We start from the raw sequence: 27,867 nt of genomic DNA on the forward strand, positions 1-27,867 counted from the left end.
ATGCAACATCAAATTTAAGAAAAGAGGAATCAGGCAAAAAAAAAAAAAAAATATTGTCATTCCTAATTTTTGTAAGAACATAAAAATATGTTAGCCACTGTTAAATGTAAATTGTTAAAACATTGGACCTGAATAAAAAGTCAACATATGAGATGAGACTATTACTTTAAATGTCACACATGCCAGTGGTTTCATAGTGCCAGGTTTTGCGCAACTTTTGACGTTTTTCTCAAAAATATTGGTCAAATTCCTAAATGTACGACTTCAGATGTTTTCAACTTGAGGGGTTCCACTATATTTTTAACAACTGACCTCCTGCAGAGGTGTGAAAGCAAACTTTAAAGCTTTACTACAAACGACCACTGTCTTTTCCCCTCCAGGAGTCGTATGTGTGGAAGATGTACCAGGAGAGATGCTGGGACTTCTTCCCGACCGGCGACTGTTTCCGGAAGCAATACGAGGATCAGTTGGGCTAAAGACAGCCAACGTGTCTGGTGACTTTCTTAGATATGACATGACTTCATTCGAGTTAAGATGAAAATTTGCTGATAAATGTAGCAAAATATTTTTATTATTATTTTTATTTTTTTTTAAATGAGACTGAATTTGGTTTGATGGGAGGCATCCAAGTTGGTACCAAAATGGGATGACGCCTCTTTTATGCAACATTTTTTCATCTTTTCACCTGCTCAACCCACAATGTTTAACACATACGAAGCTTGACATCAGATACCGTAATTTCTTGTGTATAATGCACACCCATGTATAATATGCACCACCAAAGTTGACCTCACAATTCTGGGAAAACCCTTCTACCCATCTGTTGGATTTATCTTACCCAACATTATAAAAAATAGACACAAAAGGAATGAAGACGCTGGTTTCTTTTTCTCATGAGGAGGGCGTATGGGAGATTGTTCAGATTACAGCCTCTCATCACGCTCTAAACAAACTCTCCCGTCGCGCCTGCATTTATTTGAAAATAGGGAGGTTTCTAAGTTTACAAGACATAACGTACTAAGCTACAAGACACAACACACTAAGGGTAGGGTTTCAAGGTGAAAACATGGGACCAACACGTCCCGGCCACGTCCTTCTCTCTGATGATTCCTGTTGAGTCATCTTCTTGAAGACGAGACATCTTCCTTTATCAAAATCGTCCATAATACTAATGCAAGCTAAGCAAATAAATGATAACTTCTACAATATATTTAACATATAGTGCATTTTTACAATGCATGATTTTGCATCTACCCATATGATCAAAACATGTTTAAAAAAAAAAAATAACCTAACAAAATACAGGTAAATAATTATTCTTAATTTAAGCACTTTATTTGAACATGTAAACATTTTTTAAATTATTCACTTGCTCTTATTTTGAAATTCAAAGCCCTACTTTTATTTAGTAAATGCGAAAACACAGTTGTGCTCAAATGTTTGATTACCCAGGCAGAATTTGTAAGATGGGTACAATTCTTTAAAGAAAAGATAGACCAGGCGAAACATTTAATTTTATTTTAATGGGATTCAAATTAAACGGTCTAGCATTTCAGAAAAGCATTATCATTAAATAAAACAGAACCATAAAGAAATGAATGATGGTTGTTGTTCATTCCCTATGTATATTCATTCCCTATTGACTTGACAATTTTTTGGGGGGGAAATGTGCATTATACACGAGAAATTACAGTACTTATTTTTGATCGCCGCTGATACAGAAATTAAACCTCATATCTGCCTTTTAAAAATCTGTTTAAACATGACTCGTCACTTTATGATAAACTTTAAATGCCAAGGTGCCTTTTAAGAAACTATGCACACACAAAAAAACAAGACATTTTTGTCCCTCTTGACACAGACAGTGCTCATGCTTATGCTAATTTTGTGGCTTTTATGTGAAAGAAAAAAAAAACATTTGTTATATAAAATCTAGACGTGTAAAATGTCGTTCAGTTTTTTCTTATGCTGCCTGTCTGCACTTGTTTCCACAACAGAAGAGCCAAACAGAGAACAAAAGAAAAACACATTGATGCCACATCAGCTGCTGTTTTATGGAAATATACATTATACACACACATGTAGTAGTTTTGCATTTGTTCAAATGAGAGACGGGAATGAATAAAGTAAACTGAAGCAAAAAAACATGACTCGTCACTTAAGCAGCTAATCCCTTTGATAGTGACCTACATGTTCTCAAATCTCTGATATAATACAGACATGCATTATCTTATCAGTCAAATGTTTAAAAAAAAAAAAAAAAAAGGCCCCTGACGGGACACTCATTGCAAACACTTACTTAAAGGTGACAATTTAAAACTGTTCGTTACCATGACAACCAGGGCAAAGCTGGGGCACTGCGACGAGGTGATTGGCTACTTGTTCGCAAGCGGCCCCATTTCATGTATACAAAAGCAAGCCCCCATAAGGAAGCAGTGACAGCACAATTTATATTTTCACCCATGGAGGAAGCACAACCACCAAGTCGCCAAATTACACTTGTCAATGAATGGGCAGATCCTGCACATGATAACACTGCAGGTCTTTTGGCTGTAACATAATACGGCTTCCAATTTTCTTCTGTCCCCTTTAATTAATGATTCAAAATGTTTAATCATCATTGTAGTTACAATAATTCTATTATCTTTATATTTAATTAACGATTTACATTTGTATTATTCCCACTACTTCTCTTTTTTGATTGGCTGGGTGCTCAACTAACCAAATATGGTTCCTTGGCGTACAGAGGCCTACACATTTGTAGCCTTTTAAATTAATGACCATTTTTGTTGCTTACATAAGTGTGTGTGTGTGTGTGTGTGCGTGTGCGTGCGCGCACAGTATTTATAGATTTTAAATGCACTCAATGTTAGCTCTAGATGGATGCAACATTCGGATGTTTGGGCATTGCAGCCTACATATCGGCATGGCAAATTTCAGTCCAGGTTTTTGCTTGTAGCTCCTGTCTTTGCTACGATCCACCTCTCTGTGACAGTCAGGAGATCATGCTGTCCAACCAGTCCTCCAGGTCCTCTTCAGTCATTTCCTGCTTGACAGAAGCGGACACGGGAGGTGCAATTTGGGCATCTTTGGTCTCCTCCATCTTCTCTTCAATTAGCACCTCAGTCACTGTGTCTAACTCTGCAAATTGAAAGAAGACCTCAGTGAAATCTTTGTTTTCCTTAGGCACAAGAAGCTAAGCTAAACAACTAGCTAAGAACACAGAGTAATTGGTTGAGTAGCATTTACAGAAATTTGAGTGAACTACTACACTGCAACCAGCTGAGGTGCTGTTGATTGAGTGTCAGTTTGTTTGCTGTCTAAAGTAGTGGTGTCCAAAGTTCAGCCAAGGAGCCATTTGTGGCTCGCCACATGTTTTTTTATTCATTTTGTGTTGGCTGGTCGCATATTCTGACCAAATTAAACGCTGCCCGCATCAAAAAAGTTACGAGGAAAAGTTCAAATGTTTAGCATATCGCTCTACTTTTTTTAAACAATTAAAAATAATAAAATGTAACAAACAGTTACAAGATGTCACTTTTTTTTTTTTTTGTTTTCTCAAATCGAATGTTACCAGATATCATGCAAGTTTTAAATTTAGATACAGAATAGACAAATACAAGGTGTGTCAGAAGAATTCCAGAACTGGCGTCACAAAAGATATATTTCAAACCCAAACTGCACACGCGTTTTTCCCTTCAGTGTAAACACCCTGGAGCATACTGCAACTATGGCCTTAGTTTTCTGCAACCATCAAACTTTTTTCCCGTTTTATATACACGTCTTGTGCTAGGGCGAGTCATCATCAGTGATGTTCGAGTAAGAACCGGCGACCAAACAGCAGAGAGCCTTTAGTAGAAGAATCCGACATTATCAAGATTGAAGAAGGAAAGACAGCTAAAGTCCAAAATCAAAGTCATGTTGATAACATTCTTCAATATGAGGGGCATCTTCCACTGCGAGACGATCAACCAGCGTGTCGAAAAAAAGAGATTCGTCATCGTTTGCATCGTTCAATGCGTGACAAGAGGCGAGAGTTGTGGCACGACAACTCATGGCTGCTCAAAATGCCATGCGCATCCGACTGTTCCTGGTCGAGAAGAACATTGTTGGAGCAGTTTCCCTACTCACCCGTCCTGGTTCTGTGTGATTCCCCCCCCCCTCTTTCTGAAGCTCAAGGGGAGTCATCTGTTTGGAAGACATGCCTTCATACAATCCTGGAAGGATTGTATGAAGGCATGGCAAAGATAGCTTAGAAACTGAATTAAGACTCCAACACCTTTCTACGTTGACCTTCAGCATATTGAATTGCTTTTAGCATGTTTCATAAACACAAGTTGAAGTAGCCCCTTTTCTGTTTTTCTGTATGGGGCCCTCAGTGGGAAAATTTTGGACATCCCTGGTCTAAAGAAAAACAGCATGACATCTGCTATGGGAAGTTGCGCTACATCCATGTAGACCTCCCCTATAGCTTCGGATATCATTACTCAGCTCCATTCACATAGAAATTATAACAGGAGTGCGGAACATTAGGAGATTCTGCCATCAATTAATAACATTTGTTAATTAACTAATAATTTTCTCTTAATGTACAAAGAAATGCTATCAAATGCACATCTGCATAAAGGACTGAACACATAATCATATAGAGTGCTAACCTTTCAGCACAGCAGTGCTCTCAACGTTGACAGGCTGGCCTCCTGAGACAGGACACAACGGTTTCGCTAAGGTGAGCAGCTGGTCCAGCTCTTCATCCACGTCGTCCGCCGAGGGCATAACAGCACTCGAGGGAGCCTGAAAGTCAGCGCTGGCAGCTAGGCTTAAAGTCTTGGTGGTATTAAGAGCGGTGCTAGGGTCTTTCGAAGCTAGGGATGGAGGTGTGAATGAAGAGAGCTTGGGCTTCTCCTGTTGGGGGGCCAGAGTCATTGTGGGCAGGTTGACTGGTGTTGAAACCTGAAATATAAAACAAGAAGACATGGCCTCCATATTTTCACACAGAACTCTTTCCTGGTTTACATGGTTGTCAAGCCTCTACACCACACAGATTTTTTTACTCCAATTAAAATCCTCATTTGTGTTGCCATTAATGGAAACATTTCAGTGTAGAAGTGTTCCAGCAGTAGAAGTATTCTTGAATGGTTTAACCTTTAAAATCCTCAATGTGTTTTGAAGACGGAGTTCAACTAATCCTTGTCCAAATGATTTATTCCTATTGATTTTTTTGTTGTCTTCTCATAAAACGTTTTATCTCAGGGTGAGTCTCCATTCTCCAATGTCGTTAATCCTGCACAATGTATATTATTCTCAGGAGGAAAGAAATAATGTTGACTGCTCTTGTGTGCTGTCTAAGATGCTACCTGAACTAGCTCAGCTTCCAGGTTGAGTCTCTGATGAAGAGGCACTTGTTCAAGCCTCTGGGCCAATGCTGGGAGGTCCACAAACATGGTAGACATCTAGAGCAAAACCCCAAAAAGTCAGTACGGTACAGCTTGACTTCATTGTGCTAATACATTCAATGAAGAAGTCCCTCTATAATGTGGCTAAACAAACTGTCTTTACATTGTAGTTTTACCCCACTAGAAACCACACACTCCTTGTTTTACAAGCATAAATCCAAATTTGGCTTTGCTACAGAAAAAATAATTATGTTATAAAGAAAATTTTTATTTTAAGTATCATTTACTGCATTAATAAACTCATCATTGTGTATCTGAACTAATAAACCAAAAATGCATGGTGGTAGACAGCCACATTGTATTCCACTGCGCATCTGGATTTTCTCATGCACTTCATCACCAAGCCTTATGCAGTTCTGTCTGGGGAAATTGGTTGATTAGGTGATTTTCATTAGCCCTTTTAGCCCTTTGACAACTAAAATACAACCAATGTATTTCAGTGGGATACAATAATTATCTGCATGAAACTACTGCCAATCATTATGCCTTGAGCACGGATGCTGATATTTAATCAATAAATAATGCTGTTCCAAAATGTGCACTGTATTTTAGGTCACCTAGACGAATCAATGACCCTCAAAGCAAGCAGAGTATAGATTTACCTGACTGGATGAAAATGTGTCCTTCTCCCAGTCTTTTTCTTCAGAAAAGCGGAATTGAGTGAAGCAATCCCCTGAGGATGACGGTGAAAGAGCATTTTATTTGACACTTCAGCAATTTACAGAGTAACATTATTCACCTAAAGTCTGCATTATAACAGATCTTTGGTTTCTTTGTTCATTTACATACAAAGCAAAGATAACATCTGTGGGTCAACCTTTGCAAAGCAATCAAGGGCCTTGTGTAAACAGTCAAGATTCAGAACCAACATGACGCCATTTTGCTTCCAAAACAAACCCACTGAGGGCTCTCGGAAGCACATAAGCACAGAGGTTGTGTTGTCAACAAGTCGGAAAGCTGCGGAAGCACATTCATCTGACAGACCTAACTTGTTAACATCTTTTTAGCACAAATGGCGAATAGTGTGAGAATGGACATGCTGGAACGCATCACCCACAAGGACTGTGAAATGAGAACACGCGCTGGCCGTCGGGTCTGAAGGGCTCTTCAAAGCTCTCATTATAATTGCGCTGATCTCCACATCCAAGCAGGAGTATGTAATTTGATGTCCAATAAACAGGTGGCTGGGAATATTGCAGACAAAGTCATTATTGAACCAACTGCATTGAAAGATGCAGGGTAAAATCTTTCATTGTCCAGAACAAATTGTGTTCAACCTTGAGGGTTCGGCTGTATTTCAGGATCAATAAGAGTTTGGGCATACAAAAGGTAATAGCCCATCGCCACCAAATATGTTCCCCACCTTTCTTTGATTGAAATAGAAGTGCCAATGCTTAATGGATTCTATCTATTTTCGGGGCCATAAAAACAAATGAAAGAATAAGAAAAACATATTCCTTGAAACACTAGCACATTAAAGTGTAAGCCCACACCTCATATTTCACACAATAAAATCGAATCCCATTTTTGTTGTTGCCCCTTGAGACATGAACTGACTCACCAACTATTAAGTACATCTAGACACAACCCCTGTTCCAGAAAGTCCACAGCCTGCAGGGAATGATGAGTGATTAACTGACCAATAAACTCCTGTGTTCATCATGAAAAAGCACACTCTGCACTGCTTATGCTGAAAACAACCTCATTCAGAACTAGAATTGGGATTATTTCCAAAGAATGAGTGCATGCGCAAGAAGCGAGAATTAACAGAGTAGGTAGAAGGACGGCTAGGTCTCAACAGAGAAGAAGGTACAGGCGGTTTACTTTGAACAAGGGCAACAAAAAAACAAGACTAAGCCAAAGACTAATGGTGTCCTCTTGGTCCAAAACAAGGCCACACTAATGCTGAACAGTCAGCAGGTGTGCCGTCAGGACGTAGTCAAAAACGGTGGACACGGGTCAGTCTGACAAACACAGATGGAGGCTCAGTTGGAGATTTGACAGAAGAGCGGTAGTTGGTCGCAGTCTGCCGGGTGTGCTGAATATTGCAGACATGCTGCTTTCAGGTGTGGTACTTGGGACCATCTGCAGTTGTCCTGCACTACTTTGCTTTACAGGGAGTGATGGGGGTCAAAAGGAGAGGCTGCGGGAGGGCTTTTGGTCTCTGGCAGAGAGAAAAATGACGTGTGAAAAGAACCATTTTCAAGGTTACAAAGGCTGAAGAATGTCAGCTTTATGTGACAGCAGGATGAAACCATTTAACAGCTGCTGGTGTACAAGACAGAGACTTGTAAACAAAGGTTGAGGGTAATTATCAATCAATTGTTGCAGGTAGAATTTGTCTCTTAAATGTACTGAAAATACGAAAGGGAAAGTGCATATTTGGGGGTCAAAAAGAGATACTACTTTGTATTTAGTTATTCTAAGTGAACAAAACAGGATAAATAAAAACAATCAAATGGGTACATTTACAAATAATATCTACCATGAAGACCGTTACATTAGCAACAATTAATTTACAGCACTTCCTATGTTCTGATTTTATTCTGAAAGACAATGCACACCACCTACCTGCGGAAGTAGCTAACTTAGCGATAGCTACATGGTAATGTTCACTAATGAACATTGCGTGAAACACGGACACAATGGATAATGCTAACGAGGCACTTATACTATACTTGTGTGTCACTACTCACTTTGACATTGACGCACACATCCAAACGAAACTTAGAATTTGGTACACACACACACAACTGACTGAGTCACACCCTTTGCTTCCAGCCACCTAGACATCACTGCCCATGCACAAGCCACGTGAACTGGACCACGCAAATAACAAATATAGACAAACTTAATAAATGCTCAAGGCTCCTAAATTATAAAGATGAACATATTTTCCCTAGCAATAGATGACTTTTCTGAAGGCTGTCTGTGTATCGTTGCCATGGAGACACGCACACCTCGTGCACCGCCAGCCTCACACAAAGAATGGGCTGGTCGACTGCGCGCTGTGTGACTTACGGCCATACTTCTACTCTGTTCTTGGAAAGGGCTATAACAGTTTGAGGGCCACAAATAGGCAGCTGGTGGGCCAGATGCGGCCCAGGGTCAGTCAGCCCATTATATAGCAGCAGTTCGGTCATTGGTTCGCACCTCCACAAGTGACATCTAATTGATGCTTTTACTTTGCTTTTTGGGAACTCGGGTGTACTTCAGAACTCGGGTGTACTTCAGTTTGCATGTTCTCTCCGTGCCTGCGTGGGTTTTCTCCGGGTACTCCGGTTTCCTCCCACATCCCAAAAACATGCATGGTAGGTTAATTGAAGACTCTAAATTGCCCCTAGGTGTGAATGTGTGTGCGAATGGTTGTTTCTTTATCTGTGCCCTGTGGTTGGCTGGCAACCAGTTCAGGGTGTACCCCGCCTCCTGCCCGAAGCTAGCTGGGATAGGCTCCAAGCACTCCTGCAACCCTTGTGAGGAGAAGCGGCTTGGAAAATGGATGGATGGATGTCTACTTTAAATCTACACACAGTTTTTTTTTTATATATATTAAAAAGAGGACCATGTCAACATGAACACAGTATAGAGACGACTCAGGAAATGTAAAATCAGTTGAAGTAACACAGCTATAGAGATGTCCCAACTTTACTCCATTTTGCTGCAGTTGTTCCCACACAAGCAACGTAATTCTGTACGCATCTCCTAATATTCACCGGTCCCTAATTTCTACCCAAAATAGTTTAACATTACTACAAATTGGAGCCTGCACAATGAGCAATAGGATAAACTGGCTCGAAAAAATTGATTGCAGAGCCACTCAATGTTTAGTCTGAAATATCAGTGCGATCTAACCCTCAAATGCAATCTGAGAACGAGGCATCAAAACTCACCTTCTCATTTCTCAGACAATCCATGAAGTGAATGCAACGTGTATAAAGTTGTCACTGAAATCTCATTATCCCCATTTCTCTGTTAATGGAGACAGGCTAGGTTCCAGCATACAAATTGTCTCTGCGGTATAGAGACTCATTTCTCTTGCTTTTTCAAATCTTATGAAACAAATTGAAACTGGTTTGTGTAACAGGGCAAATGGGAAATCTGTGGCAGGATGAAACTCCAAACGCCAGGGTTTACTCTTCTACTCCTCTGCTTAATATCGCTTCAGCCCCTAACTCTCATCCTATTCCTGTTCAGTCTCCTTTGGTTGGTGACTGGTGAACAACCTCCCTCCTACACTATAGAAGCCCTATGACACCATGAACCTCTTTCCATGGAAATATCAACACAGGTAGTCAGTAGGCACTGACATAGCCATGGCAACACGAATCTTCTGTCCAACTTCCAAAAAGACAATGGCTCAGGGAGGTGTGCAGAGATTGAGTGGCGAGAAGAAATAGGGCTTGAAATTATTTTTTAAATTCATAATCTCATCCCCAATTTCTATAAATCTTTCTAACAGTATTTTGGCAAAGATTAATGACAGATTTAGTCAATACATCGGCCCGTATTACGTCTTTGTCATTCAAGACCGTGGGCCTTATTCACAAAGATCCCAAATAGGAGGCGCTAAATAATTTGCATGTTCAGGTTGTGTACAATGTTGGCGGTGACCTACTAAGATTACAATTGGCAACTGATGTAAAAGTGGTGGGGACCACCCTATTAAAATGAGGGGGTCCCCCCATGCCCCCCATCTCACGGTTTTCAACATGGACAATACGGGAGAGCACCACACGTGCAAAATTAAGTTTGAAGTGACTGGAAGTGTTAATTGAAAAGGCAACATATTACTGAAAATAACTGATAAATTGCATTTCTATTTTGCATGTTTGGCAGACGCAATGCTGGTTGCGCCCGGTTAGTAGATGAGCTTCCACATCTGCACAAACAAGTTTGTGCCTATTTTTGCTGGGATAAGCGGCAGCTTATTTCCTATTTTACATTTATTATCATGTATAATCCCTCATCCAACTCTACATGCTACAAACTTGATGCCACAGTACCTCCAGCAGACTCCCTGTCACGCCTTTTTAACTAAACCAATTAGACCAACAAGACATGGAGCAGAAAACCCTGTCCACATCGATAAATAACTGCTTGTGCTAATTGCAATTAAAGTCCTGAGTAAACCAGGCGGGGAAATAAAGAGAGTTGAAGCTATTTACTTTTTACTTTTAATGGTGATTGTGTTTATGTCAAAGTCATATCAGAGGAAGCTCAATTCACTCGAGGTTTTATTCTCATTAGGCATGTGTTTTATTAGTGTGCAGACTGTTAAGAGATACGATGAAAGAACTTGGAGGATTCCTTCGAACCTAACTGAATGTTGTGAGAATTTGAAGTCCAAAAAATTGTTTCTGTAGGATGTCTCCAAGCAAAACGTATTTCCTCATTAAACTACTACAGTTTCTAAAAGGAAAGAGACAACAGATTGTCAGTGTTTCTTCTCACACTAAAAGGAGATAGGGTAAGAACAATGCACCCACTGGCAGTTAAATAAAAACTTGGTACTTTGCCTTGAAAAAGCAACAAAGCACCAGAAGGCTTAGACATTTTTTCCCCCACCAGGCCCAAAATATTTGCAGGCGCGACCAATTCACTCTTTGAATTTTTTTTTTTTTTTTTTTTTTTTGCAACACAAAAGAGAAGTAAATGAATCAGCTGAATAAAATCCCACACACACACACACACAAAACAATCACTGGAATGTAAAGGATCACTTACTACTGACATTGCTTAATCATGAAAACGATCTCCATGAAACGATACTCCAAAAAAGACCAAGATTCTGAAATCCAACATTATATCATTTATTAAGTTATATTATTATTAGCTATTATTCTACAAACCTAATATAAATGGAATAATCAAACAGGCTCTATATTTGTGCTGTGAATATTCTTATTCATCCATGTCATTTCATTCTCACGGCATTGAATTGATCGCAACTTGACTTTTCTGGGTTGTCTTAGAAGAGGTTTCGCCTCTCATCCGACCATGCTCCATCAGTTCATGCACAAAGCTAAGTACGACAGCACAAGCCTGCATTTTTTGTGTGGAAACTCAACTAGTCAACAGTTGGAGGCATACCCCAACCCACGAATGGTGTCATTCTTTTGGAATGCAAAACGAGAGTCGTTGAGATGCCTTGCAGAGAGCCCACTGTCCGCCAACCATAGCCGTTGGGTGGAAACTACCTCGCTGATATTCCATTCAGTTTTTGTTTATTCGTTGGAGGCAGAATTATTGAGTCTCTCTGGAATGGACGAAAGGATGGTATTGAATGTGGGAGATAGATGGTGTCGTAAGCCACCTCCTCTGTTGAAATGGTCTTTCCACCTTCACGTAGATGGCCTCTTATAGTCCTCTTTCAAAACAGGTCTTCTCTGACCAGAAATTGCACACCTTTGTCCTCAGAAGAGTCTTGTTTCTTTTGGAGATGCCGGTAGACAGCGGAGTCTTGACCTGATGAGTTTGCGCGTCTGTGTTGTGCCATGCGACTGCTCAGTGGTTGCTTACTTCCCCCAATGTATACATCTGTGTACTCCTCACTGCACTTGACCGCATACACCAGATTGCTTTTCTGGGTATGGGGTCTCCGCTCTTTGGGTGTGGCAGCCTTTTTCTGAGGATGTTACCAGGTTTGAAGTGTACCGGAATGTTACGTTGGTTCAAAATCCTCACAAGGGTCGCGGGAGCGCTGGAGCCTATCCCAGCTATCTTCGGGCAGGAGGCGGGGTCCACCCTGAACTGGTTGCCAGCCAATCGCAGGGCACACATAAACAAACAACCATTCGCATACACATTCACACCTACGGGCAATTCAGAGTCTTCAATTAACCTACCATGCATGTTTTTGGGATGTGGGAGGAAACCACACAGGCACGGGGAGAACATGCAAACTCCACACAGCCAGGGCCGGGATTTGAAACCCAGTCCTCAGAACTGTGAGGCAGATGCTCTAACCAGTCGTCCACCGTGCCGCCTGGTTCAAAATCCTACCGACTTTATCAGACAGACCTGACACACACAGAATGCCTATATTGTTGCATCTGTCACGCCTTTCTTTCTCATCCACCTTGCTCTTGTTCTTTCTGGATAGTAAGGTGCACATTTTCACAAATTTTGGAGTAACCACAGGTTTTGAGGGCCTTCCTCTGGTGTCTATGCTCTTTTTATTTGGCCTGTGGGCTGGTTGGAAGTTGAACATTATCAGCTCTGTATTGTATGGTTCTGCTAATGCCCAGTTTGTGTTCCAGTGGTTGGTGTGATCAAAAAGTAAGTATTGGTTAGCGTGTGGGGGTTTTCTGTAAACCCCAACATGGAGGCCCCATGGAGGCCCCTTGAGGCGACAATTAATAATTGTCGCCTCAAATGTATGTCTACATTTGAGGCGACAATTATTAATTATTAAGGAATAATGATTAATTATACATATTATAATTAATGAACGAATTATTACAATTATTATTCTATTATATATTATATTATCCAGCCATCCATTTTATGTACCGCTTATCCTCACTACATATTACATTATATTAGAATTATATAATTGGACAAGATGCAGAGGCTGTCAAATTAGCAATACTGTAAATGAAAATAAATGTTCCAACTTATTCGCCTATTTACTGTATTTTTGTATTACTGTATTTGGTATCGGCGGCACGGTGGCCGACTGGTTAGAGCGTCAGCCTCACAGTTCTGAGGTGCGGGGTTCAATCCCTGTCCCCGCCTGTGTGGAGTTTGCATGTTCTCCCCGTGCCTGCGTGGGTTTTCTCCGGGCACTCCGGTTTCCTCCCACATCCCAAAAACATGCATTAATTGAAGACTCTAAATTGCCCCTAGGCATGACTGTGAGTGTGAATGGTTGTTTGTTTGTCTGTGCCCTGCGATTGGCTGGCAACCAGTTCAGGGTGTACCCCGCCTCCTGCCCGATGACAACTGGGATAGGCTCCAGCACGCCCGCGACCCTAGTGAGGAGAAGCGGCTCAGAAAATGGATGGATGGATGGATGTATTTGGTATCCATTCTTACATGTTAATTTTTTTATTAATTCAACAACTGTATTTCACCAATCAAAATAATCACCACGCAATCCAAATAACAAACATTTTGAATTATTTCTAATAGTCAGTGCCCTAATAAAAAAATGGAGACAAATATAAATAGTAAACTAATACTGAATTAAAACAATTTTCTACTTGAAAAATTATGAGAATCGTACTATATTTCTTTACTTCAACAGTTGTGTTCCTCACAAACCTTTAAAAACTAATTGAAAAACGAATAACATACATACACACACTAAAAAAACTGATAGTGTGTGTGTTGAAGATACAAATTGGACAAGATTCAGAGGCTGTCAAATTAGCAGATATGTTTTTTATAACTCAGCAATTAGTCAATAAGCCCATCGGGAGGCCACATTTTACTGGCATCTCCACCGCTTGTGATCGCCAACCACAATTTCATTTGATCACCACATATTGATTTTTAGCACATGAAAAAAAGATGCATGCACATGAAACCAGAGTTATCTGTGAGCACAAGATGATCTTCTCAGGGGAATGTGTATACTTAAAGTTTTTTGGCCAAATGCTCAAGGTCCAATTTCACATTGGTACAACATTAAGCTTGTTCAATAATCCAATATAATTTGAGAGCAAATCAAACACGTACTCGTCCCTCATATTTTACGTTTTTTGGGGTATAATTATGGTGATTGGAACTTATTACAACACTTAGAAACAACATTGGCAAAGCTGAGCGAAGGTCAAACCATATGAGTCGTACAACAAATTGCAAACCTTTATTTATACCAATTTAGTAATTAAAATTAATGGATTATTCATGACCTCTAATCCAGCTAACCAACCAAACAACAGTTAGAAAAACATAACCTCCTCAGTACTAATGATGAATAGATGTTATAGAGTATTTAGTAGAACAGAACTACATAAAAGGTGGCAATTTATTATGATTGACCCCTATTTATTTCATCATCGCGATTGTTGTATAAAGTTGAGCATTTGATATTTGTCTCACAGAGTCTTCTAGCTCAATATTATAACATTTACACTGTGGGCTGAAGACTGATAAACCACAGTGAATAATAAAATATCTTTATCCGGAGTCTCTTGTTGAGATGTTTTGACCAACAAAAGCCAACAGTCAACATTTTTTGCATTTCTGGCGGAACTTTTAAATGGCCATTATTTATCTTGGTCCGACAAATTGCCACAGTTCCTGTGTGCACGAGTGTCAATGTCAAACTTGAAATATTAGGCCTTCTCCAAGAAGTATCAAAAGTCACAGCCTATCGTAACATTAAATGGGGAAAAAATGCATCAGGAGGAGAAGAAAAAAAAAAAAATGTGACAACTCAAGGTCTTTATTGCCGTGACTACTGTTCTTCATCACATAATAGGTAGCATCAATGTGGTAGATCCGAATCGCAAAAAAAAAATATCGTTGAGGTAAAAGAATCCTGCTATTGATTAACTCATTTTGATTTTCTTTCAAAAACGTATCGATTTGAAATAATCAACATGACATTTGGGAATTAAAAATTGTGCAAATACAGCTCTGACACCATTATCGATAATCTGTCGACAACAACTAAATAGTTACTCATTGAAAACTTCTTCATTAACATCCTAAAACACCGAAGCTGAAGGGCTCAATCCAGACAAAAGCCAGTACAAGTGCTCGTAGCAATTCTAAAAGAGAAAATGAACGAATCACCCCTTAAGCTTGGTTTACGCTTGACGCATCCAAGAGGTCCGCACAGCTCCGCGCAGCGAAATTACATCATTTCAGCAGCCACACCCCTTCGTGCGGCGTCCGCAAGAGCCATGTTTTCCACGCCCAGCATCTCCCAAAAAATTTTAGCTATGCGGACCGTCTCACAACGGAAAAACATTGCGGACAAACAAGAGCTCCTATCAGTGGGCGGGAAACAACAGTGTTTTCTACTTCTACTATGGTGCATAGGCCATAGATGCTCCACAGTGCCCCCTACGGTCTGGGAGAACCTAACATGCTGCAAAAGTCGTGTTGGCCTGATTCCGCGCAGAATGTACATGCGCTGAGCATCAACAAAGCTTTACTTTCCTCTTAATGGAATTTTTCTCACCAATGATTTGTGTTGCATAGTTACATACATAATACATTACACTACATCACAACACATCGTAAATAAAAGGTTCAAGACAGACTGAAAACAGGTGCAGCTATAATGTATAGTCTCCCTCACTAACTTTTTAACTCTGTATAATACTGTACATGTACATCAGAGAATCCTCACTTCCCTGTGAACATTTAATGGGAAAAAGCACACTTGCTGCATCTTCTTAAATAAACAAAAAGAAGAAAGCTTGATGTCATCCATTGTTGTCTTTGGGTGTATCGCGTGCCGTGCTTTTCTCCCCCCTATACTGTGCTGTGCTGATTTGATACACTGTTTATTTGGTGGCCGGCATAGTATCCTGTAACGAGAATTTGATACGTAACAGCAGAAGCCAACATTTGCTGCTAGGATGAGTTAATTTTTGAAAGAGCCCTGTCCAACTTCCTGTGTATTTATGGCATGGGTTCTTGAAACTTTCCAGTTCGCCTGTTAAGATTAAAGTGCACTAAATTTCAAAAAGTCAAATTACCTTCAGGGGCAAGCCTAGTTTTCAAGTATGATAAAACCTCCAAAAGGCAATTCATTTGGCCTACAAACAATAGTTTTTGAAGATGCCTGTATAATATCGCAGATGTTAATGAACAAAACCCACAGATTATGTGTCCATACAGTCGTGCTGAAAAATATTGGCACCCCTGGGGTGCCAATATTTTTGAGAAAGACTGTATTGTCTATTATATATATTTGTCTAAAAAATCATTTCACTATTCTGGCATTTAGCATATAGAAAAAATTGTAGTCATCCTAGATTACCTAAAACAGGAAAAGTTTAGTCTGATTTCATGTCAGACAGCAAAGGGGTGGGGGGGGGGGGAAATAAAAAGCATATTGTGTGTTTTTTACAGTCCCCTGCTACCTGTGGAAAACAAAACCATAGATTTTCCCCGATTCAATCAGGACTGCCTTCTCTCCAGCTGCACTAGTAGCTTGGTCATAGTGTTTAATAAAATGATATAATTTACAATTCAAAGACTACTAATTTACAATTCAAAGACTACTATACAGTAGTCTTAGACTTTGGTTCCGGTTAGGTGGTTACCACAGTCACTGCTTGCAACCAACCCAAAGTCACACGATGACACCAACTCTTAAAGCAGTCAGTTGAGAGCAGTCAACAAGGATCCATATTAAAAGATGAGACTGCTATTAACACGGTTACTAATTCTGGGCGTGAATTTTTCATCCCAGCATGAGGAGCAATTAACCAGACAGCAGGGAGTATCTTACTGTGATGATGTGATTTAAAAAGGAAGGGGAGAAAAAAAGAAAAAAAAAGCAGCATCAGGATGATTAGTTTGAGTATAAAGTTTATACTTATAAAGTATAAAGTATTGGAACAGCAAGGTCAATTCCTTTGTTTTTGTTGTATACTGAAGACATTTGGATTTCAGATCAAAAGATGAATATAAGACAAAAGTTCAGAATTCCAGCTTTTATTTCATGGTATTTACATCTAGATGTGTTAAACAGCTCAGGACAGAGCAACTTCTGTTTGAATGCACCTACGTTTCAAGTGAGCAAAAGTATTGGAACAGACATTAAATTAAGTGAATAACATTTAAATAGACACTTAATAACATTGAATAACATTTATTATTTGGTTGCATAACCCTTACTTACAATAACAGCATCAAGCCTGCGACCCATTGACTTCACCAGACTGTTGCAGTCTTCATTTGAAATGCTTTTCCAGGCCTTTACTGCAGCCTCTTTAAGTTCCTGTTTGTTTCTTCAGGAGGTAAAATGCATGCTCTCTTGGGTTAAGGTCCTATATAAGTTATTCTTTACTATAAAAACGAATAAAGAATCGGAATTGAAAGGACGTGAAGGACTGAAGTTGGTCTTCCTGTTATTCTTTTGTTTTATTAAGAGACTTCAGAACTGTTTTAGATTGTAAAAAAAATGTATAAGTCTCCTTTAAAAGTATTATCTCATAGTTGCGGTATTGCGATATTGTTGGTAAAATATTGAATGATATGTTTCATGGGGCGGCACGGTGACCTCACAGTTCTGAGGACCCGTGTTCAAATAGCTGGGATTGGCTGCAGCATACCTGCAACCCTAGTGATGATAAACCGTGTAGAAAAATGGATGGATGGATGTTTCATGGCTGTTGTTGACATGGTGCACAGACGAAAATGTGTCTAATTGCACCCATTTCCCTTATATAAGTGTAGTAGTTGCATGAGGAATGCAGCAACAAGCTTGGCACCCATGAGCTTTAACCAAACATAATGCTAAGTTTCATATCGATGAAACAGTGTAGATGCCTTTGAATAGCCACACACACTGGTTAAAGGGCCGGATGCTCTTCCTGAAAATTACATTTGACTATATTGGTGGAGGGAGTTGGTAATGCCTTGCAATTTAAAACTGTCAATCACGAAAGTCAGTCATTTTCCCAGCATTTAATGATTATTAGTCCCATAATAGCACGTTAAACTATTCAAATTTCCCCTGATGAACACATTGTGTACAACAATATGCACAACAGATGCTTAAGCAAATCGTTGTCCTTTGGTGGCGACACCAACATCGACTCCTCCTCATACTCCTCCCACATCTGCTCCACTGTACTCATTCTACCCACCACCACCTCACCTTTTCCTCCACCGTCTTCCATGTTGCTCAGTACCCTGGTACAGGATGAGGCTATCAGACATGTGGGCTTTGGTTCTAATAATGGAGAATCAGCAGTTTGGGTGAGGACAGGAGTATTTAAAATATCCTTGCATGTGAGACTATCACACAGCATTGAGGACCAACAATGGAGTTTATAAAACTTTGCAGGGTGAGTGAAAAACTATTTTCTAAGCTTTCTTCATCTTCTCATAAGAAAGAAGACTATATATATATTCTTTCTTGATCTGATTTGTTTCACACTGCCTAGGACAGTTAAATCACCGTTGTATAGGGAAAAGGGGTTGAACAGTACCGACTGCAGAAAACAGCTGTTGCATCTTGTCCCAGAAATAAACTGGACTGTTCAGCACGTTATGGCACAATATTGAAGCTTCTTAGCAACTGATGAGGATGTGCGACGCCGGGATGACCAACCGGTATTTGACAAGTGCGTTTTTCACCTCGGTGGAGAGACGAGCAGGGATGGACAAAGTCAGCGAGAGGGAGCAGGGGAGGGGACCGAAGAGCCGGCGAGTGAAGGTGTGAAGCGAATACTCAGAGAGGGAATCAAAGCGCTACACTGGGAAAGGCAAAAAGCCATTGGGACTCAGAAACTCTGCCTGACAGAACGAGTGAAGAAAAAAAATTTGACAATATCAAAGAACTGCCAAAGCGCCCATTTAATGCTGGAGGATTGTGTTTTGCCGACAAAGCCACAAGGGGTGAGTATGTATTCTGTTTGAAGTGGATATTATGACAGGAAATTAAACACATGAACACTTCCCACATGTCAAACTGGCCAGTAAAATTTGATTTTGAATTGAAGCACTCTAAAATATTAATTGTTGAATGAGCACCTGGTGTTATAGCATTAAACAAAGATTTATAAAGTGCAGCTGTCAGAGTGGTAATATTTATTAATAGTTCAAAGTCCTATTGTACATATTGTACAGTCGATTTACAAATGGTAACTTTATGCTTTCTAGACAAATTACAGACCTGACAATTAACCTTGGCTGTCTTTAAAGAATGTGTGTAGCAGTGTCATGCATGTCTATTTTGGAGTGGGAGGTATGAGGACTGAGATGATTACATTTTAAGCATCATTAAAAAATATGTGGGCGGGAGACCACATGCCTCACATCCCAGTACTTCCACACTTGAATTATAAGAAAAACAGTAAGGGTGCAAATATGTTTGAATACAGGCAGGATTATGCAATACGCGGCTAAATATTGCATTTTCTAACAACTGTTAGAAAAAAAATCTCTGGCTTTCAGATTTTAATATATATAGTGATTGTGTCTCTGTTATCATAGTTTTGTTTGATTAATAAAGAATGTTTCAGTCTGCAAAAGGCAGTGGTTCTTATCCTTTACTAAACAAAGGCACCCATTTTCCATCAGAAAAATCTTGTACCTTTTATAATCCAACGGAAGAGCATTTAATTGTTATGCCTGTCACTGTATGTTTCTGGCATAGACAGACATATTTATGATTAATACAATATTATTTTCAGACAAATTACATGAAATTGGATAATTTCCTACAGCACCCCTGATGATCTCTCACTGCACAGTAGGGTGCCACGGCACTCTGGTTGGGAATCACTGGCATAAGGTATGCTTTAATGCAATATTACAAAAGCAAATGTGTCTCAATAGACTAGCATTTATCGTTATTTTTTACTGTTGTCTTGGAAATGGGGTATTTTACAATTTATTTAGTAAAAAAAAAAAAAAAAAAAACATAACATTCTAGAAAAATGCAATCCATTTATTGTAGTTCCTTCAATGTACATACAAGCACGTATAAAACGTCTACACCCTTGTTCAAATCCCAGGTTTTTGTGATATAAAAAAAGAGACCTAGATAATACCAAATCTTTTTTCAACATTAATGTGACCAGTAACCTGACGAGCTCAATTGAAAAAAAAGAAACATTTTCAAGAGGGTAAGTGAAAATAAGCACACCTGGCACCATTTGAAGTGCCTCTGATGAACCACAAATGAAGTTCAGATGTTTTAAGTAGGCCTTTCCCAACTTTTTTTTTTTTTTTTTAATTCCTAGCAGAAGCCTGAAGGTTTTGTGCAAACACTGAATGAGGAACTCTTCATAAATCCCTCCACGCAGTTATAGGCAGCTACCACCATCCTTCACTGTAGGCATGCTGTTATTTTTGTGATGCAGCAAACATACCGTTTGGAATGATGGCCAAAAACTTCAACATTATTGCACCATGACACATTTTCCAACATTATTTTGAGAAATTACATGTGATTTTGCAAAATCTAGGCAGGCTTGGATATTTTTTTTTTGCAAGATACAGTAAGACGTCCGCCTTGTAATTTATGCTGACTAGTAATACTGTGCCCTGACTACAAAAATGTCAGAAGAAACGCCTACTAGAACATTTATTTGGGGTTAATCGGAGGCGCTTTAAATGGTGGGAGGTGTGTGCACTTCTGACTCCAATTTAACATGAATCTGAACATGATAGGATAACTCTCACAGCCACAAGCCCAGTTATAAGAGGGTGTGCACACTTGTGCAACCACATTATGTCAGCTTATTTTTACTTACCCTCTGGGAAATATGTTTTTTTTTTTCAACTAAGTAGTACGTTACTGGTCACATTAATGGTAGATTTCTTTTTTCTTAAATTATTTATCTTGGTCTAATTTTTTTTCTACTACAAAAACCTGGCATTTAAGCAGGTGTGTGTGGACTTCATATCCACTTCATATGATGACTTGTTTTAAATATCTCTTTTCAATAGTCAAAAACTGAAGGCAAAAATGTGAAATTGACATTTTCTTATATAAAGAAAGTACGCAATTCTGCCCCTAAGTGAACCATTGGTAAGAACTATTTAAAGATGACCACGTGTAGACTGTTCCGTAGGATGGTAGCTCAAGTGTCTATGATCAAAGCTCTTGTTTTTAGCCTCACGCCTTCTTCCACTGGCTTCACTCTCATCAGCAAAAACAGGAAGAGTGACTGAGTGCCTGGAATGCTTTCTTTCCTGTGTGTTCCGATTGGGCATTAAATTGCCATCCAATCAAGTATCCATAACAACATTGGAACATCCAAATTAAGGTCTGATTGCTGCTATTCATATCAGTTAGGAAAAATATCTATTTAGGTAAATCACCGATGCACTAATGTGATTCCCTTTGTCTCATTATGATTGAGCCTTAATAGGTGTCCATTAGAGGCCTCAGTAAACTACGGCTGCGGGGGAGTAGGATTGATCCTCGTGGTAATGTGTATAGATATATGAACGCATTAAAATGTAAATAACTATCCCAGTTAATCCCCCCCCCCTCCATATATAGACATGTCACATCTCGAACAACGAGACGGCAACGTGTGCATTCCCCATGGCAACAACACAATCAACCCCCAACAATGATAGGACAGAAACCTGACGAGGTTAAAAAAAAAAAAACGCCTCTGGGTTAAAAAAACACTTGATCGCAATTAACTCCTCCAGATGTCACAGAGAATAGTGTGTTGTAACAATCGCAGCGTAGCAGAATGCTCCTCCAGTTCACGACTGCTTCTTCAGGCAATAGTAACATTTCTGCACAAAATCCATTTCAAAAGACACAGGTCTTGAAATATTTCAAGAACCAATATCGCCAAGGTTACTTTCTTTGATAATAGACTCGGCCTTAGGAAGCAATGAAAAATGGTTTACACCATCCCTTTGTGAATCTTGAAATGAATGAAAGCAGAGTAAATCACAGTGCAATGATAAAAGTACATTGAGTGGTTGGGTCAGCAGCCGGAGCGACATAACAGTCATCCATGAGGGAACAAAAAAAATCAAGTCAAAAGGCAGTCAATAAAAATCATGTTCATATAAAATTTTTCTCTCTCTCATGAGAAGCACAACTTTTTAACATTTTAGTTTGTTTTTACAAATACAAGTCTGCCAACAGTTTTTTTGATGGTGTTCCTTTCAATAAAAAGTTCAGGCTGGTATCAAGCATTTTTTCCCCCACTCACACATTTAAAAAAATATTTTCTGACGCTTGAAATACATAACTATTAAAGGAAGGAACTGTGGCATTAAATACCTTTCCTACCAAAAGCTGCAATATAGGGTTATATAAATTGTGATTATATAACATCCCTGAACAGTTTAGGTTGGATCTACCAGGTGTAAGGACTACAGCATATTAAGTGATTCCAAAGCTTAAATTAGATTCTGAAACGCTTTTCTCGTGAAAATCATACCAACTTTGACTAATGTCACAGTAAGAGGTGTGGGTTTCATTTTTAAACATTTAAATGTGTCATATAAAATGCTAATTAGCATGAATTCTGTGCGACTCTTGGTAGCAGGCCAACATTTGTCGACTCACTGAAGTGTGTACTCATCGAAAAGATTATCTCGGGGCAGGAAAAAAGCTGACAGCCTAGACTAGACTGATTAATACTGACTGAAGTGTTGAAAACCTGAATTTATTATTATTATTATTATTTTGTCGCTTTGGTGCCTAGAGTGGATCATAAACAAACCATCACTAAAAGTGTTCAACCATGAAAGGACTCTTAAAAGGTGAAAACAAATTAAAAAGCTGAAGATGAAGAAGTTGCTTTGCAAAAGTCTATACCTGTATATATTTAAATTTCATTTTTGTTATTTGCATAACCAGAAGAACCCATTACATTTTTTTGTGGATCTGGAATTGTTATTACTGTAATTTCTCATGTATAACACACATTCCCGCCCCAAAAAAAACATTGTCAAAAGTCAATTTTAATAGCATTCAAGTTTGTAATTGTACTCGATTTCTGATCAGGGATTAAATTTCCCTCATTGGGCATTAGTGCTAGGAGCAGACAACGAAATTGGTTGAAGATGTTACGCAACTGTTTTAATTATTTTTGTCAAAGCAAGCAACCTCCTGTAAGATTTTTGTCCGTTTGTAAGTATTAAACATGGCCCCGGTAGTAAAGGAAATAACACAGAGCATCTACTTGATTGAAACAAAATATTTCTCTAATCTCACTCATGCTCAACGCCTCCACAACACTGTAGGTAAAGCTGCGCTCTCAACCTGAGTGCCCTGGGAATTTGTATCTCAAAAGCACGGCACGATACATAGCAAAGGTTGCAAAACAGTGCTCAGGGCCATTTGTAGCCGGAAATACATAAGATCTGCACATGTGAAAAAGTTGCAGGGAATGGTCACCTTGTGACTTGGAATTTCGGCCCAGTGAAAAGAAAAAAGAAAAAAGGAAAAAAAAAAACATTGCGCCGTCATTTTTACAACTCAGATTGAAAACATGATGGGTCATTTGTGTTCTGTATTATCACAAAGCTGCAAAAGGACATTTTGACGCTGGATTCCTGATTTCAGGGCTACCTTAATTGGCTAGAAAAACATCGCCTCCCACGTACAATTAAGTATCCTCTAGAGAGCATCGGCCTCTTGTTGTACAGAATGACTAATCTGACAATGTGGGCAAAAAAAAACAAAACAGATGAGATACAAAGCCGCACAAGTTGCGAGAGCACCTTTGCCGTGTGCGCTACAAGAGAAAGTCAGAGTTTGACGCATAATTGTAACACTCTCTAAACTATAACAATAGTGGGAGTCTAAAAATGGACAAAGACAGCTCATACCCATTAAGTTGAAATGCCTCATGACTAAGTTAACGTGCATCCTCAGAACTGATGATGGATGTCAGGGACTACATTTTCTTAAATTTTAAAAAATATGTTTCAGAGCCCAATGTAAAGCCACAATAGTAATTAAATCTGATCAGTTTCATTTATAGAATATTTAAGACGCTGTGGTAAATCCATACCAATTAGTTAGAAGTTTCTGCTGAGCCGATCGTTGTAAAGACAGAGGGTGCAATGTTCATTGATATTTTGCTTAGCAGTTAACTTTAATTGATCGTCCAATACCAAATGGAACCAACAAGCAGCCAATTAATATATATGCTTAATAGTAATAGAATTGGCAGGTTATAATGTTGGATGCTAGTGCCAACACAACATGAGCAGACTGGTCCACCAATATTATAAACCACTAAAGTAGATCCAGGGTCTGACTGCTTACTATACTTGGTGCTTTATTGGTAATTGGTTGGGTTTCATTATGATGTGTCTCATCCGCTATACATTGGTTAAAACCTTACGAAATCCACTACCAATTTACTGAGTCGGAATCTAACTTTGGCTTAGCGACAAAAGTATAGGTCACAGCTGTGCTGACATGACAAAGAAAACAACTGTGGACACAAATAGTCAGAGAGAGACAACTTTGGCTGAAAATCAGATTCAGATTTCAGGTCATCTCACTCCACACTGTAAATCGAGGCAAAAAAAAAAAAAAAAAAAAAAGACTAATTGGTCAAAAAAAACTGATATAAATGCAAATCCTGCAGAAGGTTTCAACCTAACTTATTTGACTCATTCCTCACAAATGATCAAATCAGAGTAGCTATAATGAGATGAGAATACATACTGCATTTACACTACTTTTATGAGGACATGTTACTGAAGAAATACAGAAGAGAAAAACACTGACTGTTAAGACAGAAAAGAACAAACAAAGGATAAGTAAGTATGTTTTTTGCGGCCATCTGACAGCACTGTCCATACAAGGCAATTAAAAATGTCCCTGAAGACAACAATTTTTCACTAATTAGGATTACTGAGACAACCTCAGACAAGTGCAGTCAGACTCAGCGGAATATTTGATGCAGGGGGAATTTCCATTTGTTTATCCATTGCAAGGAAAATAATACAAAAAAAATAAATGTACCTATTTTATTGTGCAAGTAAAAATACACAATCCAGTAATATATTGATCCAATGTTATAGTCACTGTTTCAACGGCATTATGTATTTTGGTGAAGTATTGACCTTGGTATAGACTATAAAATATAAGAACAACTGACACAAACAAACCTTGTACAGACCACATCTTACCTGCAGAGCCCAGCAGGACATGATAGTCAGTTCCTCTTAGAGTGGGCATCTTGTCAGGGGTTTCCTGCCTCTCCGAATCTTCATAACGGTCCCAGTTGGACTGCAGTTTCCTCCTGGAGAAAACTGTACTGTGGCCCTCTTCATCAAAGTCACCCTCTTCAACTTCGCTCTGATAGAAACAAAATGTGTAAATAAGAAAGAAGGGATTTATGTTACACTGGATATACAGTAACAAGTTTTATCTTAGTCCACAGACATCATTCTTTTAAAATTCTAAACGTGCAAGGGAGCTCCCTGGCTCAGCAGCATGTCTTATAAATGAAAACTTAAACCAATTAATCAATCCCTGAAGTTTTCTACAGAAAATTAGTGAATAAAGTTTTCCAACATTTCACTACAATTGAAATATTAATCTTTCACTTATCTTTGTTTTAAGTTCCCAGGGTCAGCAGCATGTCTTATAAAGTGAAAAGTTAAATAAATAAATAAACACATATATACATAGTTCCCTGAAGTTGACCCTGTTTTAAATCGATCTCTTATCGGTCGCATGATTTTTTTAATTTTTTTAATTAAAAGGACAATGTTGATGTGTGTCAAAATGCCGAATATCGGCGCCCGGCCAATAATCGGTCCATCCCTAATCCTGACACACATAATATCTGAGATTGCTTAACCAAAGTACAAAATGTATTGTAAACTATGTCATGAAGTTGAAAAGAAAGACAATCAAGAAGTGAATTTTGAAACATTTTGTGAAATGATTATAATGCTCTCTTCAATCATCATGACATGGGAAACTACAGGACATTACAAATTATAAACACCAGAATAATTGTCTTTCTGCGTAAACTGCTAAAACCTAGCAGTTGAGTTTTCTTTTTACCAAAGCTGTGCTCATGTTTTCCTGAAATATAAGACCACAGGCTGTAACAGATGCCCGAAGTGGGATTTTTATGATTGCAATCAAGGAGCCCATATATCCCAATAGATATTTCTTTGATTGCAATCACTGGGCCCCTATTGTTTCTTTTCTACCGCTGCCATTACAACAACAGGGGACTCAGTTGACAGAAGCTGCCTGAGGAAACGCAGGAGAACCCTCTAGTGTCATTTTCAAGGCAAACAAGGCCCATGGATGCTGTTCAAGTGCTAAGTGATCAAATGTCTACATAAATCAAGTGTTTGATTATTGAGCCTTAACCAAACCACATAATGCTGACAAGACCTCCTCCTGACCCTGTATTACCTCCACACCACATAATGAAGACCGATGTGACTGATTTTTATCATACACTGGGGTGCACAGCATTGAAAGAGGCTTGTTTGTTACAATTAACATCATCTCAGCAAAGGGTTTAAGTTGCAACATACCACCTTAAACTTCAAATGTACACTCACGGGACACCTATTTTGGATACACTTGCACATTCTAGCTGGAACCAAGAAAAGAAATGTGTAGTCCAATATTTCTGAATGGTAATTATGGTAACCCCATCCATGTTTGTGTTATATTTCACTATTCGATTCATTTGCCTGACTTCCACGCAGGCAACATGAGTTCAATTCCCACTCAGTGACAATAAATGTGTGTGTGAATGGTGGTTTGTCCCTATATGTGGCCTGTGGTCGACTGGTGACCAGTCCAGAGCGTCGTGTGTTTTTTGACCAAAGACAGCTAAAAGAGGCTCCAGTTCCCTGTCACCTCAGACAGGATAAGGGGTGCAAATACAAAATGGAAGGATGAAATAGTTCACAATGAAATTCCAGTGTGGTGTTAATTATAATGCAAGCAGTCACCAAGTGACTCCAGTGTGTTCCACTAACGTGTGTTCACTGTGATGGGTTAAATGCAGAGAACAAATTTCGTGTGCATGCATGTTCATGACAATAAAAGCTGATTCTTCTTCTTCAATGCATTTGCATTGGTCTAGAACTCCACTGTATTTTAATGAGAGGGCAAATATAAGTTCTCGCTGCGATGCAGTGCAGGTCTACACAAATCCAGACCACATTAATAATGCCTCTCAAGTGTTATTAAAGCTTTGCATATTATCGATTTTCACATATCTTTCTGGAATTCAATAAGAGATATTAAAAACGTGCTGTAGATTTTCAGGGAAGTTTGGTAGTGCGAACTCATTTACCCGGTGTTGGAATTCCGTTGCATGTACATTTCCGCCACGTCCACGACCGCGGTGGTGATCTTTTGTGCCCCGGCCGCGGTGGTGGCCTCCTCTGCCTCTGCCTCTGTGTTCACCACCAAACCTGCCACCGTCGTTTCCACCGCGGCCACCTCTTTTCCAACCTCCTCCCCTGACTCTGGTCGGTCTACCTTCCATGACGGTCCACTTTTCCCACCAGACGGCTTTACGTGTCGTACCAAAACCTTTGTGTTGGTGTTATATTGAATAGTGTCCCGCCAAACACGCAATGCAATGTGGCATTGGTTCCGGTCTCCGTTTGTGTTTTATTCATTTCGAAAGCGAAATAATTCATAAATATTTAATAATGAGTGTTAAGGTTAACGTAATTTAATCAGGCAAGGAATACATTTTTAATTAGATAGTCACATTAACACAAAAACAGAAACATTGATTTATCAGCTGCAAAATTTGGTTTTAATATGTTTTTACAT

General features: G+C 39.2%; 2 protein-coding genes across 2 annotated transcripts in view; one reads left to right on the forward strand and one right to left on the reverse strand.

The window, feature by feature from the left end:
* ryr3 (ryanodine receptor 3) overlaps positions 1-2,139 on the forward strand; it is a 95,393-nt gene extending 93,254 nt beyond the window's left edge. The window contains exon 108 of the mRNA XM_061705160.1: positions 381-2,139. Coding sequence (XP_061561144.1) covers positions 381-476 — 96 coding nt within the window. The 3' untranslated portion in view covers positions 477-2,139. The remainder of the gene's footprint in view (positions 1-380) is intronic.
* aven (apoptosis, caspase activation inhibitor) lies at positions 636-27,629 on the reverse strand. Its single transcript, XM_061705163.1, has 6 exons — positions 27,377-27,629; positions 25,230-25,398; positions 6,059-6,129; positions 5,358-5,453; positions 4,659-4,953; positions 636-3,141 (listed from the first exon to the last, which is right to left on the reverse strand). Exons 1-6 carry the CDS (start codon positions 27,569-27,571, stop codon positions 2,996-2,998), a joined length of 972 nt encoding a protein of 323 aa, XP_061561147.1. The 5' UTR covers positions 27,572-27,629; the 3' UTR covers positions 636-2,995.
* Between the last annotated feature and the right edge of the window lie 238 nt (positions 27,630-27,867).

Source organism: Phycodurus eques, chromosome 18 (genome assembly GCF_024500275.1).
Source record: "Phycodurus eques isolate BA_2022a chromosome 18, UOR_Pequ_1.1, whole genome shotgun sequence".
NCBI classification, from domain to species: Eukaryota; Metazoa; Chordata; class Actinopteri; order Syngnathiformes; family Syngnathidae; genus Phycodurus; species Phycodurus eques.

Coding starts and splice junctions, on each gene's coding strand:
- aven (XM_061705163.1), bottom strand. CDS start 27,571: ATGGAAGGTAGACCGACCAGAGTCAGGGGAGGAGGTTGGAAAAGAGGT. Junction 6,130..25,229: donor TGTCCTGCTGGGCTCTGCAG/GTAAGATGTGGT, acceptor CGTCATCCTCAG/GGGATTGCTTCACTCAATTC. Junction 4,954..5,357: donor TGGAAGCTGAGCTAGTTCAG/GTAGCATCTTAG, acceptor TTTATATTTCAG/GTTTCAACACCAGTCAACCT.